This window comes from Chlorocebus sabaeus, chromosome 26 (genome assembly GCF_047675955.1).
Source record: "Chlorocebus sabaeus isolate Y175 chromosome 26, mChlSab1.0.hap1, whole genome shotgun sequence".
Lineage (NCBI taxonomy): Eukaryota > Metazoa > Chordata > Mammalia > Primates > Cercopithecidae > Chlorocebus > Chlorocebus sabaeus.
Genome location: NC_132929.1, coordinates 52,081,126 through 52,100,670, shown reverse-complemented (window position 1 = coordinate 52,100,670; position 19,545 = coordinate 52,081,126). Strand labels below are relative to the sequence as shown.

The following is a 19,545-nucleotide window of genomic DNA, read 5'->3' as shown; positions in this document are numbered from 1 at the left end:
TTTTTTTTTTTTTTTTTTTTTTTTTTTAAATTTTTGAGACAGAGTCTCACTCTGTCACTCAGGCTGGAGTGCAGTGGTGCAATTTCGGCTTACTGCAGCCTCCATCTTCTGGGTTCAAGCAGTTTTCCTCCCTTAGCCTTTCAAGTAGCTGGGATTACAGGCACCCACCAGTATGCCAATCTAATTTTTGTATTTTTTAGTAGAGACAGGGTTTCACCACATTGGCCAGGCTAGTCTTGAACTTTTGACCTCAAGTGATCTACCTGCCTTGGCCTCCCAAAAGTGCTGGGATTATAGGAGTCAGTCATTGTGCCCAGCCTCAATTATATTTTTTGTTTAATTAATTGAATCCTTCAGCTTCAGGATTTCTGTTTGATTCTTTTTTATGATATCTATTTCTTTATTGAATTTCTCATCTAAATAGTGAATTTTTAAAATTTCATTGTTGTCTATCTATATTCTCTCTCTTTGTTTTTTGAGATGGAGTCTCGCTCTGTCGCCCAGGCTGGAGTGCAGTGACGCGATCTCGGCTCACCACAAGCTCCACCTCCTGGGTTCACGCCTTTCTCCTGCCTCAGCTTCCTGAGTAGCTGGGACTACAAGCACCCACCACCAAGCCTGGCTAATTTTTTGTATTTTTAGTAGAGACCGGGTTTCACTGTGTTAGCCAGGATGGTCTCAATCTCCTGACCTCACGATCTGCCCGCCTCAGCCTCCCAAAGTGCTGGGATTACAGGGGTGAGCCACTGTGCCTGGCTCCTGTCTATCTATATTCTCTTTTATCTCACTGTGTTTCCTTAAGAGTACTATTTTGAATTCTTTTTCTGGTATTTCATATAGTTCCTTATGATTGGATTCTTACTGGATAATTACTGTGTTCTTCTGAAGGTGTAATGTTTGCCTGCTTTTTCTGCCTAAGTTTTTTGTTTGGTTGGTTGGTTTTTTTGGCCTATGTTAATTTCTATGCATTTGGTGGAACAATTGCCCCCTTCAATTTTCTTATGGAGAGACTTATACATGTAGATGGGTCTTGGGGTGTCAGTTTGGTGGGGTGCCTTGGTTTTGGGTCTAGATTAACATGTAGTATAGTCTCCAGGTAGTTTCTTCAGCTGTAATCTACACTACTAACATTTATGAGTGTCTCAGGAATCTAAGATGAGAGAGTTTGGCAGTGGTGGTGTGGCTTTGCTGAGAGTGAAGCTTTTTCTCAGGTCAAGGGTGCGAGTATGCACAGAGTGAGTCAGACAACTTGAAGTCTTGCTGGGGTCGGGGCCTTGGAGTTGTTAACCTGGCTGGTGGCACAGGCACCTGGTTGCTCAGCCAGTCTGGGGTTATGCCTGCCAGGGATGGCTTACAAGGCTATTTCTTAGACCTGAGACATGGGTGCACAGCTATTCAGCTGGCCTGAGCGCATGTCTGTCAGGGGTATCCCACGGGGCTGTTTTTTAGGCCTGGGATGCAGATGCATGGCTTCTAAGTTGTCCTGGGTGTATGTCTGTTCAAGTTTGCTCCTGGAGTTGTTTCTCTGGTCTAGGACATGGGTGGTTTCTTGGGGGGCCTGGCTGCATGTCTGGTAGATGTGGCCAGGACATGGACACACAGCCACTCAGTCTGGGAGTGTGTCTGCCAGGCGCAGCCCCTGGGGCTGTTTCTCAGGCCTAGAAAGTGGACATACAGCTACTCAGTCAGCCTGGGGACATGCTAGCCAGGGGCAGCCTGCAGAGCTGTTTCTTAGGCCCAAGACTTACATGATTGGCAGCTTGGAGGCCTAGGAGAAGGTGAACTAGGAGCAGCCCATGAAGCTGTTTCTCAGGCTCTGATTACAGGCGTGGGGCCTTTGGGCAGGCCAGAGGTGTGTCAGCAGGAGGGGTGGGTGCCACAGGGCTGTTTCTCAGGTCCTAGGCTTGTAGCTGCTCCATCTGTTTGGTGGACAGCCCAAGGGGTTGCTTGTCAACTACTTGGTAGCCCCAAGTCCTTTCTTGCTTAACTTAGGGGAAGGTGTGCAGCAGTTTAGCTGGCTCAGCAGTGGGTTCACCCTGGGTAGGACTGCTAGACTATTCCTCCAGCTGGAAGTGCACACAGTGGGAATTGGTTTCCCTGCTGTGTAGGACCAGATTTGCAACCCATCCTGGACCCAGGCTTTGCACAGCTGGGGTTATGCATCAGCCATCTATGGGCTGGGTGGAATGAAGATGAACCACCAGTGCTGGAGAGGTGCAATGGCTACTGGTCCCAGAGAAGGACGCATTCCAGAGGTGGCTGTAATTTCAAGATGGCACTGTGCTGCAGCAGTGTGGCTCACAGGATAGGTGGGGGTTGGGGAGTGCACACCTTGTGCTCATAATCCGTGCAACTACATAATCCAGTGTAGTTGCATGAATTCCCAGCAGCTCTCCAAACTGGACTTGGGGCTTGGGATGATGTGGGATTCACCTGTAGTAAGGACTGTGGGCATTTGCAGTGGCAATAGCAGCTGATGAGATTCTTCTGCTTACCATTTCCCTGAAAGGGAAATTCTCTCCTGTCTCCAAATCAATCTGATCCAGGCATGGTAGACAGTGCCACAGAGGCTAGGTGTCTCTCTCCGTTGCTTCCAATCACTGTAGGTACCTCCTGGACTTCCAATCACTATAAGTACCTCCCCACTTCCCTACTGTACTCCAGCACTCTCTGGTCAACACTCTAGTGAAATCTTAGCTCTTTATTCATTGCATTGGTCCTTTCTTGTATGGGTGGGGAGTATGGGTGCCAGGTGTCTCTAGTGAGCTATCTTGCTGACATCACCTCATTGTGATTTTAATATGAATTTCCCTAATAGCTATTCCTTTAGTTATTTAATTTTAGCAACATTTGAAAGTTGTTCTTGATTTTTTTCTTACCCTGCTCAGCTATACTGTGGGTGTACCTCCTAAGTATGTTTTTAATTATCTTTCTCTTTGTCCTAATTCCTGTGACTTATTTCTTCACTATTATTAAAATAGCCTCCAAACTGCTTTCTCTGATACCATGTTCTCAGAAGATTCCAATTTGTTTTCCACACTGCCATCAGAATGAATTTTCTAAAATGTTTATGTAATCATGTCACTCCCTTGCTAAAAAGCTTTCAAAGCTCCCCATTGCCTTTAAGATAAAGCCTACAATCTGGATCCAGCATGTTTTACACTATCAATTCTTGCCATTCTTTTCACCACCATCCCACCCTCCTACGAACATACACACTCCACACATACTACTATACATTTCCTGGCTTGTGATCTACCTGCAATTATTTGAATACATTAGATCTTCCTTCTTTTATGCCTTTGGACATGCTGTTACCTCTGTCTGAAATGTTCATTCATCTCTGTTTACAAACTCTTATTCATTCTACCTCTTGGAATCTTTTTCTGATTCTCCATTAACAGTTAAGAATTTGTGTGTGTGTGTGTGTAAATATAGTAACATACATATGTCTCTGTAAGAATATTAGGTTTAATCACATGAAACTCATTTTTGTAAGTCAAAATATGCTTATATGAATCAGCCTAAAACATTTTTGTGCTTGTTTATGTATCTGGCATTCCTCACCCAGCAAGAGACTGTCCTTTTTTTTAAAAGGGTAGTAGGCCCCTTAGTACACGTTTATTGATAGGTGGATGGAAAAATAGTTTTTAAAGATCAAGTCTTTCATTTAGACCAGGGGTCCCCAACACCCGGGCTGCAGACCAGTACCGGACCGTGGCCTATTAGGAACCAGGCTGCACAGCAGGAGGTGAGAAGCAGGCAAGTGAGCATCATGGCCTGTGCTCCACCTCCTATCAAATCAGCGGTGGCATTAGACTCTCATAGAGCGTGAACCCTATTGTGAACTGCAAATGTGAGGGATCTAGATTGCTTGCTCTTTATGGGAATCTAATGCCTGATGACCTGAGGTAGAATAATTTCAACCTGAAACCATCCCCCACCTCAGTCCATGGAAAAATTGTCTTCCATGAAACCAGTCCCTGGTGCCGAAAAGACTGGGGACCACTGACTTAGAGTAAAAAGTTAGCTTGAAAATCTATAGATTTTCTACTTTAGAATCACATGATCCTAAAGACTGCTTATTTGCATGGTGCAAAAAATAATACAAAATCATCACAATATGTCTCTTAATAAATACATCTCGAATGTCATGAGGTCACAGATTATCTCCCATATACAGTTTAGTAGTCATTTTCATATTAGTAGACAGCATCATAGCTTCACGGTTCAAATAAAATAATAAAAGATACTGATTTTGTTTCATGAAAACGTCATTTTGAAATTCAAACACCATACGCTAAAATGCTTTATGTGTGTGTGTATGTGTACAAGCACACCTCTGAGATATTGTGGGTCTTGGTTTCAGACTGCTGCAATAAAGCAAATATCACAATAAAGTGAGTCACACAAATTTGTTTGGTTTCCCAATGCATATAAAAGGTATGTTTATACTATAGCCTATTAGGTATGCAATAGCATTGTATCTAAAAAATAATGTATATACCTTAATTTAAAAATACTTGATTGTTAAAAAATGCTGACAAACATCTGAGCCCTCAGTGAGTTGTAATGTTTTTGCTGGGGGAGGGTCTTGCCTCAACAGTAGACTTAAGATAGTAAACCATGCTGTAAAGAGATGTGCTGTCATCCAGGTTTTGTTGTTCTGTTTATACAGCACAGGCAGATTAGATTTAGCATAATTCTTAAGGGCCCTAGGATTTTCAGAATGATGGATGAGTGTTGGCTTCAGCTTAAAGTCACAAGCTGTATTAGCCCATAAGAAGAAGTCAACCTGTCCTTCAAAGCTTGGAAGCCAGACATTAACTTCTCTTTAGCTATAAAAGTCCAAGATGGTATCTTCTTCTACTAGAAGCTGGTATTGTCTACAGTGAAAATCTGTTGTTTAGTATAACCATCTTCAATGATCTTAGACAGATTTTCTGGATAATTTGCTGCTGCTTCTACATTAGCCCTTGTTGCTTTACCTTGCACTTTTATGTTATGGGGATGGCTTCTTTCCTTAAACCCCATAAACTCTGCTAGCTTCAAATTTTCTTCTGCAGCTTCTTTACCTCTCTCGGCCTTCATAGAATTTATAAGAGTTAAGGCCTTGCTCTGGATTAGGCTTTGGCTTACAGCAAGCTTGTCCAAACCTGGCACATGGGCTGCATGCAGCCCAGAATGGCTTTGAATGCCGCACAACACAAATTCGTAAACTTCTTAAAACATTATGATTTTTTTGCGGTTTTTTTTCCTCATCAGCTATTGTTAATGTTAGTGTATTTTATGTGTGGCCCAAGACAATTCTTTTTCCACTGTGGCCCACGGAAGTCAAAAGATTGGGCAACCCTGGCTTAGAGGAAGTGGTGGCTGGTTTGACCTTCTATCCAGATCACTAAAACTTTCTCCATAACAGCAATAAGGCTGTTTCATTTTATCATTTGTGTGTTCACTGGAATAGTACTTTTAATTTCCTTTAACAGTGCAAGAGGCCTATCTTACCTTTCTACATACCTCCTCACTAAGCTTAATCATTTCTAGCTTTTGATTTAAAGTGAAAAACATGCAGCTCTCCCTTTTACTTGAACACTTAGGGGCCATTGTAGGGTTATCAATTGGGCTAATTTCAATATTGTTATGTCTCAGGGAATAGAGAGGCCAGGGGAGATAGGGGAATGTTCAGTCAATGGAGCATTCAGAATATGCAAATTTATCGATTAAGTTCTCTATTTTATACAGTCATGGTTCATGGTGCCCCAAAACAATTACAATGGTAACATCAAAGATCACTGATCACAGATCACCATAACAGATGTAATAATAATGAAAAAGTTTGCAATATTGTAAGGATTACCAAAATGTGACATAGAAACGTGAAGTGAGCACATGCTGTTGGAAAAATGGCACCAACAGACACAGGGTTGCCACAAGCCTTTCGTAAAAACAGTATCTGCAAAATGCAATAAAATGCATATAATGAGATATGTCTGTATAATGGTTATAGTTATGTAAAAATTGCCTTTGAATGTGGGAGATAATATGTAATAATTGGTGGCAGGCAAGATGGCTGAATAGTAACAGCTCTGGTCTGCAGCTCCCAGCGAGACCAACACAGAAGGCAGGTGATTTCTACATTTCTGACTGAGGAACCCGGCTCATCTCACTGGGACTGGTTAGACAGTGGGTGCAGCCCACAGAGGGCGAGCCAAAGCGGGGTGGGGTGTCGCCTTACCAGGGAAGTGCAAGGGGTTGGGGAACTCCCCACCTAGCCAAGGGAAGCCATGAGGAACGGTGCCCTCCAGCCCACATACTATGCTATTCCCATGGTCTTCGCAACCCATAGACCAGGAAATTTCGTCACGTGCCTACAACATCAGGGCTGTGGGTTTCAAGCACAAAACTGAGCGGCCGTTTGGGCAGACACCAAACTGGGTGGCCATTTGGACAGACACCGAGCTAGCTGCAGGAGCTTTTTTTCATACCCCAGTGGCACCTGGAACACCAGCGAGATAGAACCATTCACCCCCCTGGAAAGGGGGCTGAAGCCAGGGAGCCAAGTGGTCTAGCTCAGCAGATCCCACCCCCACAGAGCCCAGCAAGCTAAGATCCACTGGCTTGAAATTCTCGCTACCAGCACAGCAGTCTGAGGTTGACCTGGGATGCTTGAGCGTGGTGGAGGGAGGGACGTCTGCCATTACTGAGACTTGAGTAGGTGTTTTTCCCCTCACAGTGTAAACAAAACCGCCTGGAAGTTCAAACTGGGTGGAGACCACTGCAGCTCAGCAAAACCACTGTAGCCAGATTGCCTCTCTAGATTTCTTCTCTCTGGGCAGGGGAATCTCTTAAAAAAAAAAAAAAAAAAAAAAAAAAAAAAAAAAAAGGCGGCAGCCCCAGTCAGGGGGTTATGGATAAAACCCCCATCTCCCTGGAACAGAGGACCTGGGGGAAGTGGTGACTGTGGGTGCAACTTCAGCACACTTAAACATCCCTGCCTGCTGGCTCTGAAGAGAGCAGTGGATCTCCCAGCACAGCATCTGAGCTCGGCTAAGGGAGAACTGCCTCCTCAAGTGAGTCCCTAACCCCTGTGCCTCCTGACTGGGAGACACCTCCCAGCAGGGGTCAACAGACACCTCATACAGGAGAGCTCCATCTGGCATCTGGTGGGTGCCCCTTTGGGACAAAGCTTCCAGAGGAGGGAACAGGCAGCAATCTTTACTGTTCTGCAGCCTACACTAGTGATACCTAGGCAAACAGGGTCTGGAGTGAACCTCCAGCAAACTCCAGCAGACCTGCAGCAGAGAGACTTGACTGTTAGAAGGAAAACTAACTAACAGAACATCAACATCAATAAAAAGGATGTTCACTTAGAAACTCCATCCAAAGGTCACAACATCAAAGACCAAAGGTAGATAAATCCACGAAGATGAGGAAAAACCATGCAAAAAGGCTGAAAATTCCAAAAACCAGAACGCCTCTTCTCCTCCAAAGGATCACAGCTCCTTGCCAGCAAGGGAACAAAACTGAATGGAGAATGAGTTTGACAAATTGACAGAAGTAGGCTTCAGAAGATGGGTAATAGCAAACTCCTCCAAGACAAAGGAGGATATCATAACCCAATACAAGGAAGCTAAGAACCATGAAAAAAGATTAGAGGAATACCTAACTAGAATAACCAGTTTAGAGAAGAACCTAAGTTGACCTGATGGAGCTGAAAAACATAGCACAAGAACTTTGTGAAGCATACACAAGTATCAATAGCCAAATAGATGAAGTGGAAGAAAGGATATCAGAGACTGAAAATCAACTTAATGAAATAAAGTGTGAAGACAAGATTAGAGAAAAAAGATTGAAAAGAAACGCGCGAGCCTCCAAGAAATATGGGACTATGTGAAAAGACCAAACCTACATTTGATTGGTGTACCTAAAAGTGAAGGGGAGAATGAAACCAAGCTGGAAAACACTCTTTAGGATATTATCCAGGAGAACTTCCCCAACCTAGCAAGAGAGGCCAGCATTCAAATTCAGGAAATACAGAGAACACCACAAACATACTACTCGAGAAGAACAACCCCAAGACACATAACTGTCAGATTCACCAAGGTTGAAATGAAAGAAAAAATATTAAGGGCAGCCAGAAAGGTTGGGTTACCCACAAAGGAAAGCTCATCAGACTAACAACAGATCTCTCTGCAGAAAACCTACAAGCCAGAAGAGAGTGGGGACCAATATTCAACGTTATTAAAGAAAAGAATTTTCAACCCAGAATTTCATATCCAGCAAAACTAAGATTCCTAAGTGAAGGAGAAATAAAACCCTTTACAGACAAGCAAATGCTGAGAGATTTTTGTCACCACCAGGCCTGCATTATGGGAGCTCCTGAAGGAAGCACTGAACATGGAAAGGAAAAACTGGTACCAGCCACTGCAAAAACATACCAAATTATAAAGACCATCTACACTATGAAGAAACTGCGTCAACTAAGGGGAAAACAACCAGCTAGCATCATAATGACAGGATCAAATTCACATATAACAATATTAACCTTAAATGTAAACAAGCTAAATGCCCCAATTAAAAGACACAGACTGACAAACTGCATAAAGAGTCAAGACACATTGGTGTGCTGTGTTTAGGAAACCCATCTTATATGCAAAGAAACACATAGGATCAAAATAAAGGATTGGAGGAATATTTACCAAGCAAATGGGAAGAAAAAAAAAAGCAGGGTTTGCAATCCTAGTCTCTGATAAAAACAGACTTTAAACCAACAAAGATAAAAAGAAACAAAGAAGGGCATTACATAATGGTAAAGAGATCGATGCAAAAAGAAGAGCTAACTATCCTAAATATATATGCACCCAATACAGGAACACCCAGATCCATAAAGCAAGTTCTTAGAGACCTACAAAGAGACTTAGACTCCCATACAATAATAGTGGGAGACTTTAACACCCTACTGTAAACATTAGACAGATCAACAAGACAGAAAATTAACAGGATATTCAGGACTTGAACTCAGCTCTGGACCAAGTGGACCTAATAGACATCTGCAGAACTCTCTACCCCCAATCAACAGAATATACATTCTTTTCAGCACCACATTGCACTTATTCTAAAATTGACCACATAATTGGAAGTAAAACACTCCTTAGCAAATGCAAAATCACGGAAATCATAACAGTCTCTCCAACCACAGTGCAATCAAATTAGAACTCAGGATTAAGAAATTCACTCAAAACTGCACAACTACATGGAAACTGAACAACCTGCTCCTGAGTGACTAATGGGTAAATAATGAAATTAAGGCAGAAATAAAGAAGCGCTTTGAAACCAATAAGAACAAAGACACAATGTACCAGAATCTCTGGGACACAGCTAAAGCAGTGTTCAGAGGGAAATTTATAGTACTAAATGCCCTCAAGATAAAGCAGGAAAAATCTAAAATTGACACCCTAACATCACAATTAAAAGAACTAGAGAAGCAAGAGCAAACAAATTCAAAATCTAGCAGAAGACAAGAAATAACTAAGATCAGAGCAGATCTGAAGGAGACAGAGACACAAAAAAACACTTCAAAAAATCAATGAATCCACGAGTTGTTTTTTTTTTTTAAGATCAACAAAATAGATTGCTAGACAGACTAATAAAGAAGAAAAGAAGAATCAAATAGACACAATAAAAAATGATAAAGGGGATATTACCACTGATCCTACAGAAATATAAACTACCATCAGAGAATACTATAAACACCTCTACGCAAATAAACTAGAAAATCTGGAAGAAATGGTTACATTCCTGGACATACACCCTGCCCAACACTAAACCAGGAAGAAGTCAAATTCCTGAACAGACCAATAACAAGTTCTGAAATTGAGGCAGTAATTAATAGCCTACCAACCAAAAAAAAGTCCAGGACAAGATGGATTCACAGCCAAATTCTACCAGAGGTACCAAAAGGACCTGGTACCATTCCTTCTGAAACTATTCCTAACAACAGAAAAAGAGGGACTCCTCCCTAACTCATTTTATGAGGCCAGCAGCATCCTGGTACCAAAACCTGGCAGAGACACAACAAAAAAAGAAAATTTCAGGCCAGTATCCCTGATGAATATCGATGTGAAAATACTCAATAAAATACTGGCAAACTGAATCCAACAGCACATCAAAAAGCTTATCCACCAGGATCAAGTCAGCTTCATCCCTGGAATGCAAGGATGATTCAACATGCAGAAATCAATACACGTAATCCATCACACAAACAAAACCAATGACAAAAACCACATGATTATCTCTACAGAAGCAGAAAAGGCCTTTGATAAAATTCAACACCCCTTTATGCTAAAAGCTCTCAATAAACTAGGTAACGATGGAATGCATCTCAAAATAATAAGAGCTGTTTATGACAAACCCACAACTAATATCATACTGGATGGGCAAAGGCTGGAAACATTCCCTTTGAAAACCGGCACAAGACAAGGATGCCCTCTCTTACCACTCCTATTCAACATAGTATTGGAAGTTCTGGCCAGGGCAATTAGGTGAGAGAAAGAAATAAAGTGTATTCAAATAGGAAGAGAGGAAGTCAAATTGTCTCTATTTGCATATGACATGATTGCATATTTAGAAAACCCCATCGTCTCAGCCCAAAATCTCCTTAAGCTGATAAGCAACTTCAGCAAAGTCTCAGGATACAAAATCAATGTGCAAAAATCACAAGCATCCCTGTACAACAATAACAGACAAACAGAGAACCAAAACATGAGTGAACTTCCATTCACATTTGCTACTAAGAGAATAAAATACCTAGGAATACAACTTACAAGGGATGTGAAGGACCTCTTCAAGGAGAACTACAAACCACTGCTCAGGACACAAACAAATGGAAGAACATTCCATGCTCATGGATAGGAAGAATCAATATCTTGAAAATGTCCATACTGCCCAAAGTAATTTAGAGATTCAATGCTATCCCCATCAGGCTACCATTGACTTTCTTCACAAAATTAGAAAAACCCAACTTTAAACTTTATGTGGAACCAGAAAAGAGCCTGTGTAGCCAAGACAATCCTAACCAAAAAGAACAAAGCTGAAGGCATCACGCTACCTGACTTCAAACTATACTATAAGACTATAGTAACCAAAACAGCATGGTACTGATACCAAAACAGATATATGGACCAATGGAACAGAACAAAGGCCTCAGAAATAACACCACACATCTGCAACCATCTGATCTTTGACAAGCCTGACGAAAACAAGCAATGGGGAAAGGATTCTCTATTTAATAAATGGTGTTGGGAGAAATGGATAGCCATATGCAGAAAACTGAAACTGGACCCCTTCCTTACACCTCATATAAAAATTAACTCAAGATGGATTAAAGACATACACCTAAAACCTAAAACTGTAAAAACCGTAGAAAGAAACCTAGGCAATACCATTCAGGACATAGGCATGGGCAAAGACTTCGTGACTAGAACACCAAAAGCAATGGCAACAAAAGCCAAAATTGACAAATGAGATATAATTAAATTAAAGGGCTTCTGCACAGCAAAAGAAACTATCATCAGAGTGAACAGGCAACCTACAAAATGGGAGAAAATTTTTGCAATCTATCCATCTGACAAAGGGCTAATACCCAGAATCTATAAGGAACTTAAACAGATTTACAAGAAAGAAGTCAACAACCCCATCAAAAAATGGGTGAAGGATTTGAACAGATACTTTTCAAAATAAGACATTTATGCAGCCAACAACCATATGAAAAAAAGCTCATCATCACTGGTCATTAGAGAAATGCATATCAAAACCACAATGAGATACCATCTCCCACCAGTTAGAATGGCGATCATTAAAAAGTCAGGAAACAACAGATACTGGAGAGGATGTGAAGAAATAGAAATGCTTTTACACTATTGGTGGGAGTGTAAATTAGTTCAACCATTGTGGAAGACAGTCTGTCGATTCCCCAAGGATCTAGAACTAGAAATACCTTTGGACCCAGCAATCCCGCTACTGGGTATATACCCAAAGGATTATAAATCATGCTACTATAAAGACACATGCACACGTGTGTTTATTGTGGCACTGTTCACAATAGCAAAGACTTGGAACCAACCCAAATTCCCCTCAATGATAGACTGGATAAAGAAAATGTGGCACATATATACCATGGAATACTATGCAGCCAAAAAAAAGGGTGAGCTCATGTCCTTTGCAGGACCATGGATAAAGCTGGAAACCATCATTCTCAGCAAACTAACACAAGAACAGAAAACCAAATGCCACATATTCTCACTCATAGGTGGAAATTGAACAATGAGAACATATGGACACAGGGAGGAGAACATCACACACCAGGGCCTGTCGGGGTGGGGGGCTAAGGGAGGGATAACGTTAGGAGAAATACCTAATGTAGATGACGGGTTGATGGGTGCAGGAAACCAGCATGGCACGTGTATACCTATGTAACAAACCTGCACATTCTGCACATGTATCCCAGAACTTAAAGTATAATTTTAAAAATGTAATAATGAACAGATTGGCTTTTTTTTGTTTTGTTTTGTTTTGTTTTTGAGACGGAGGCTTGCTCTGTCACCCAGGCTGGAGTCCAGTGGCGCAATTTTGGCTCACTGCAAGCTCCACCTCCCGGGTTCACACCATTCTCCTAATGAACAGATTGTTTTTAGAGTATTTGATTTTGAGTTTAATATTTTCTTAAAACAACAAAACAAACATATTAGTTTGGGCTTTATATCAGTCAAGTAGTAATTGTCATTTTAGAAAAGATAACCATCTAAATGTTTGGCATACTTTAGATAATTATATGATGAAGATCTCTATACTTCATTTAAACAAAATTACAGTTTAGTCAATATTTTAAAATTGTTTATTATTTTTAAAAGTTTCATCACTATATTTAACAACTTTGCCATAGTATGCAGGCATTATACTGTCATTGGTATTAGTCAGGTTCAATGATTTTATTCATTTCAAATTGAACTTGGTGTTATAAGTTTTGTTATAGCTATTACCTTCTTATAGCTTTATAAGTTCTTCAGGTCATTATTTATATAAATTTTATCTGGCTTGTAAGATAAAACCTCATAAAACATAAATTTTGAAAAATATTTTTTAAAAATTTGTGAAACACTTACCCATTAGCTCCACATTAAAATTTATTTTCTCCCAAACTTACACTACGTCTTGAATTATTCAGACAAGCAAAGATAAGTAATGAGTCTAAAGAATGTGCTTTGGTTTTTACCTTTAAAACTTGGACAGTGATTTGGAAGTGCCCCTTAGTACAACTCCTTTTCTAAATAAAATTCTGCTCCATTTGCAACTCTGAACATGTAAATTGAAGGGGTGGCTCCCTTGGCCAGTGCCTGACCTCTGTGCACACCTTGGTCTGGCGTGACCTCGCCCACACTGCACACTGCAGCCATATAAATCAGATTTTTGACATGTTATAAAATGCAAGTCACAGCTGCTGTTGTCTGCAGTATTCAAAAACTTTTGAAACACTGCATGTCCAACAAAATTTATTTTGTGTGTGAATGTAAGTTTTTATTGAGGGTAAGTCCTATTTGTTTGGAAAAAAGAAACAGTATGAGTCAGTGATTTTTAAAAATCAAATAGATTTAATGTTCTCCTTCCTGCCTGTTCTCGCTCGTGTGTGTTCTCTCTCGATTGCTTGCTCGCTGTCTCTGCCTCTCTGCTTGTCTAAGAAAAGAGCTGTTGGCTTTGAGAGAAGACCTTGATATTACAACTGTGTTAGTAGATTGAGATTTCTGTTAGAGTCTTTCTGTTTAGGTCAAAAGTGTTCTTTATAGAACAGAATTGGGAGCTTGTAATCATAATGTAAGTATAAATGCTTCACCTCTTCAGATACATGTTTGAATTCTTTTGTTTCTGTTATAGCAGGAAACTTCATATGTAAGAGTGTCTTATTAGCTACATTGCTTTGCCAGATGCCAGACATTTTTTGTGTTTCTGTGGTTAACATTTTCTTTTTTTTTTTTAATTTAATTTTAAGTTCCGGGATACATGTGCAGGACATTCAGGTTTGTTACATAGTGTGTTTATTACATGTGTGCCGTGGTGGTTTGCTGCACCTATCAGCCCTGGACATTTTTTAAAAGAAAGGTTCGCATGGATTGATAAATGTAATGTGCAATCTATGGTAAACTTAAAAGTGCTTTTATAAAAGTTTTAAAGGTTCTATAGAAGTGCAAAACCTTGAAATGCAATTGAAGATTTTTCTGTAGTACATTTTGGCTATTTTCAATAAATTGAAAAAGTGGAAGTTACTGATTCTACTTAAGAGTCAGATTGTAAATAAGCTTTATGAAAAAGCAGAAACTCAATTCAGTTCATTCAGTTTTGCTTACTGTCTCATATCGTTCATGTAAAATTCCATGTAGTACTCTACTATGTTAATAATGTTTACTAAAAATAAGCCTTATTAGACTTTTCTGCAGAGATATTTAAGATTAAATTACATTATTTAGGCAATGATTTATATTAAGTATGTTATTGATCTTTTAGTTTTGTTCATATTTTTTATTGAAATGTAATAGGTATCTAAAAATGCCGTAACTAAAATTTGTCCCTAGTATATAAATGTCTTTATTATTTTCAACATTTAAGAATATTGCTGTTAGAATATTTGACATTTTGTAATGCCCTTAAAAGAAGACCATTTTCCCTAAATTATTATTTTTTAAACTGTTTTAGGTACTGTTTTTCAACCCTAATCTCTTGACCAAGAATGAAACTATTTACAAATTAAGATGCCAACAGGTAATTTCTTATACATTTATATGTTTTTGTCAATATGTTTCCATAGCAATAGAACAACGATCAAAAATGTATATTAACACAAGGCTGTATTATTCCCTTCCAACATCATTGGAAGAGATGTGAATATGAAATTAATATTTCAAATATGAAATATTTGGTTTTGAGAGACCTTCCTTTATGACATAAAACTATTTTATTTTAGACATATATGTTTTATTGGTTTTATAACCTGATACATTCTAGCTTGTTCTATATCTGAAATCAGCTCAAATAGTAAAGGAAATAGAAGTCAGAATAAAAGTAGATTCAGAAATAGTGATTCAGGTTAGATGAGTTTTCTTTATTGATAAAATAAATGCCAAGTGTTGAGATATGTTTGACTATAATCCGATTAAAACAAGGTCACTAATTTTAGCTGTGATAAAGTTACTTTCTACCCTCAGTGGAAAACCATATATGATGACTCCTTTGATTCTGATATAATGTTAATTTTATTTTTTAGCCAAATTATTCCTGAAAAATTTTATAATCTTGTTGAAAGTTGTTTGATTAGGAAGAAGCATGGCATTGTGTAAAAAAAAAAAATCTCAAAGAATTCATTTTGGTTGATTTTACTTTCTTTTTCACCAGTTCTCTGTAGTTCTGATTTCCTCTTTTCATTTTTATACTCTTTGGGCTATAATGTGATGCTGAAACAGGATTTTCTCAATTCTAAAGTAAAACAAAAGTTTTAAAATTTGAAAATCTGATTGTGGAGATATCTGACTCATAGCAATTATATCTTAGCAAGCATTGATATCTTAGTGGCACATAAATGCTAGATAATTTTTAAAATTAATATACTAATTTTAATGTCAAATCGGAGTCCCAATGGGAGTAATGCCATTTTCTTATTCCCATTAGATGATTCTGGGTCATTTCCTAGACAGAAACAATTAAGAACTAACAACATACAAGATTAAAGCAATATAATTTCCCCTTTAAGGCTGAAAGATAAAATATTCACCAATTTTCTCTTCATAAATTACTAGTATAATGACTCAATGAATCCTTCTGTTATTCTAATTTTTTCTATACAATGGCTTTGGTGGCCGGGGATTTTTTATAAAAGGTCTTGGGGGGTGAGGCTGGAAGGAAGGAGAGGTACCAAGGGAGAAAGGGAAGGCAGAGAGATAAAGACAGATAAAGGAAAGGTCAAAGATAAAGAAAGAAGATGAGGCTGAAGAAAGGGGAAAGAGAGACAAGAAGCAAGAGAGAAGTAAAGGCTTATTTTCTTAATATTCTAAAAGATTTGGCTGTATATCAAGCTATGACTTAGCTTTTTAATTTTTCTTTGTAACTTTAGATATGTCTTTATAGTTAGTAGCTATTACCTAAAATCACCTTGCAAATCAACACCTTATAAGATTATTTTTGGTTTCTGACATTTAGATTGTCATATAGGGACATTTAAAGTTAACTTTGGAAATAAAAAATTAATTATCTAAATCCTTTCCCAGACGCAATTTCAGATATTAATGTATTTGAGACCTAATAGGAAAAACAAGAATCTAAATAAATTCTTGGGACAGGGAAACTCTAGGTAATACTGCCAAATCTCTGTAGTGAGAAAGACCCTGTTTGTTCTAAGATCCTAATCACCTCCTTTTAATCTAACTAATATAGGTATTCCTTATTTCTGTTATTTAGTGTCTAAACCCATTATAGTTAATGGCCATATCTTTAGGACATAATTTTTCTCTCAAAGACATAGAAGTCCCAGTCTGTCAAATAAGGAATAGAATTAAGTCTTTCATTTTGAGAAAAAAAAATTATTCATTCTGATTTTCAGAATTGCTACTTCAGTTTAAGATAGTTATTCCTATTCCTTGTTGCATTAGGAAAACTTTAATTTGCTTTTCTCTATTTTATGTATGTATGTGTTTTAGATCACGAAGAGCCCTGTGGTCCCAGTCACAAGTCATTTTGCCTGAATGGGGGGCTTTGTTATGTGATACCTACTATTCCCAGCCCATTTTGTAGGTGAGTTAAATGGACTAGGGGAAGATGTTAACTTTATTTTTTTATTGTCTACTAACTTCTTTGAGAAGTGATAAAAAGTAAACAAAAAGTGTAAGATGAAAAGGTATGAGGCATATTCTTCATATTTATGTAGGGAAAATTTATCCTTTTAAAACAAAACAAAAACAAATAGCACAATAAAAATCTCACTAATCAAGGTGTTTATTTTGAAAATTGGTAATGGTAGTTCCTAGCCTAGACATATTTTTAAAAAATAATCCCTTTTAGTGAACTCTTTGATTTTAGCAATTTAAGGAAGGCAGTCTGTGCTTAATATTCCTGGCAAAATAGCTAGGGAATTTGCTAATCAAAAAAACCTAATATGAGATATTTTATTTTGAGTTTTTAATACATAAGCACATGATAACAGAGTTGGCACCAAAACTTCCACTTTATATGTTAAAAAGCAAAAGAAGCATTGTTTTTCTAATAGTGGTAGCAAATAAAAAAGAATGATATCTTAGCCACTATTGTTTTAAAATAATATAATTCACTGTGGGAGTACAGATACAGCCAGTGACCCATAAAAAACTTCAAAATAGTACTTCTGTAGCCTGATTCCTATGAGTTGGTTGAATAGGATTTAAGTGTATAATAATAAACCTCTTTTTAGTATATGAATTAACATCATAGTACTGCCGTATACTGTGGAGCTAACACTTAAGATCTAAAGATATTTTGTAACACATGTGAATTACTCTTTTTTGTTCTTTAACCAAACTGAGAAGTATAGAATCTAGATTTAAGATCTTACTGTACATAAAAGGACAGAAAAGTAAAATTCATAGGAAAAGTTGAAGATACTGGGATGTAGTATGGAGGAGAGGAGAGAAAAAGAAATAACCTCACAACTATCTCAAGAAGATTTGGGGAATAGTGCCCCAGTGTTTTTCTTCTCTAGTGAATATGTAAAGGGAAGGGAATGGAGGAACAAATTAACAATTACTTAGCACTCTTGATGTGCCTCAGGAGTATAGTCTTTTGGTTTTTTAATCTGTTTTCTGAGATATAATTTATGTATAATGAACTGCATTCATTACAGTGCGCAATGGATTAATTTTGACAGATGTTTGTACCTGTGAAATCACCACCACTATCACATGTAGATGCAGAACACTTCCATAGATAGTCCCCCCCAAATTTTGTTGCTGACTCTGCTCAACACTTAATTCTCACAAACATCTTAGAGAAAGGAGGCAGGGGAGACCTTAGAAAATAATACAAAAAAAAAAAAGAGGAGAAAATGAGAAATTAAGTGACATGCCAAAGGTCATATAGCTGGGAAGAAGAAAGATGTCACCTCTGAATACAACTCCCGAGTTTCACTTCACTTTATAATATGTTCATTCTGGATTCTTTCTAAGGTGATATGGCATGTAGCATGTATAAAATAAAACAAGAATGCTTATCAGAAGAAGTGCATTTAGATCAGGCATGGTGGCTCACACCTGTAATCCCAGCACTTTGGGAGGCCAAGGCGGGCAGATCACAGGGTCAAGAGATCGAGACCATCCTGTCTAACATGGTGAAACCCCATCTCTATTAAAAGTACAAAAAATTAGCCAGGCGTAGTGGCACACACCTGTAGTCCCAGCTACTCAGGAGGCTGAGGCAGGAGAATGGCGTGAACCCAGGAGGCAGAGCTTGCAGTGAGCCAAGATCGCACCACTACACTCCAGGCTGGGCGACAGAGTGAGACTCCATCTCAAAAAAAAAAAAAAGAAGAAGTGCATTTAATAATTTTTAAATACTAATATTTTGTGTCTTGATCTTGATGATGGCTACATGGGTATAAAGACTATTCTTTCTCCATTGGATTGCCTTTGCCCCTTTGTCAAAAATCACTTGATCATTTATGTGCAGGTCTATTTCTGGACTATTCTTTTCTGTTGATCTATGTGTCCTGTCTTTTCACCAATACCAGTCTTGATAAATGTAGCTTTATAATGAGCAAAATCAGGTAGCATGATTCCTTAACTTTGTTCTTTGACTCAATGACCTTTAGCCTTATTTTCTAATAGACAGTATTTAATGTTAAAAATTTTCAAATACATTTCTGTTTTACCCTAAAAATATAGTTTGTTGTTCAGTTTTAGGTTTAAACATTTTATCATTATGATTTCTTCTGTAACCTATAGGGTGTTTTCCTATGTTTTTGTATTTGTATCTGATTTAATGGCATTGTGGGCAGAGTGCTTGGTCCATCAAGCTATGCACTTAATGTCTATCTGTATACTAGCTATCTGTTATACCTCACTGAATAAGTTGACAGAAAGAACTAAGAATGCTGGAATTTGGAGATTCATTAAAATGGAAAGAAACCTAGGTTGTCATCCTGCTTTTGTACCTTGGATAGATGCATTTTTAGTGTATTTTCAAAAAGTTACCAATGATAGAGAATGGCCAAGTTTGCTGGCAACCCACAGCGGGTGTAAAAATGTATGTAGTTTCTTCCTAATATCAGAATGTAAGAGTAGTAATTACCGAGTAGTTGAAACCATGCCACATGGGTTCATGATGGATAGAGAATGAAGCAAGGTCACCACATTGCACAACAGCAGGAGATTCTGTGTCTTGGCACCCTCTTTGTAATGTGAATGATGTATCCTGGAGTTGCTAAATACCCTGGAAGGAAGTGAAGTAGGGGAGCCGGGTAGGGAACAAAAGGGCGGCTGA

At 38.5% G+C, this 19,545-nt stretch overlaps 1 protein-coding gene across 7 annotated transcripts in view; it reads left to right on the top strand.

The window, feature by feature from the left end:
• NRG4 (neuregulin 4) overlaps nucleotides 1-19,545 on the top strand; it is a 121,920-nt gene that overhangs the window by 30,302 nt on the left and 72,073 nt on the right. For 2 of the 7 annotated variants that reach the window (XM_038010203.2, XM_073012351.1), the window contains 2 exons: nucleotides 14,743-14,808; nucleotides 16,737-16,830. In XM_038010203.2, coding sequence (XP_037866131.1) covers nucleotides 14,799-14,808; nucleotides 16,737-16,830 — 104 coding nt within the window. In that variant the 5' untranslated portion in view covers nucleotides 14,743-14,798. Of the gene's footprint in view, nucleotides 1-13,160; nucleotides 13,582-13,616; nucleotides 13,867-14,742; nucleotides 14,809-16,736; nucleotides 16,831-19,545 lie in introns of those variants that run through there. The other 5 variants (XM_038010207.2, XM_008015779.3, XM_008015782.3 and 2 more) reach the window with 5 other exon arrangements.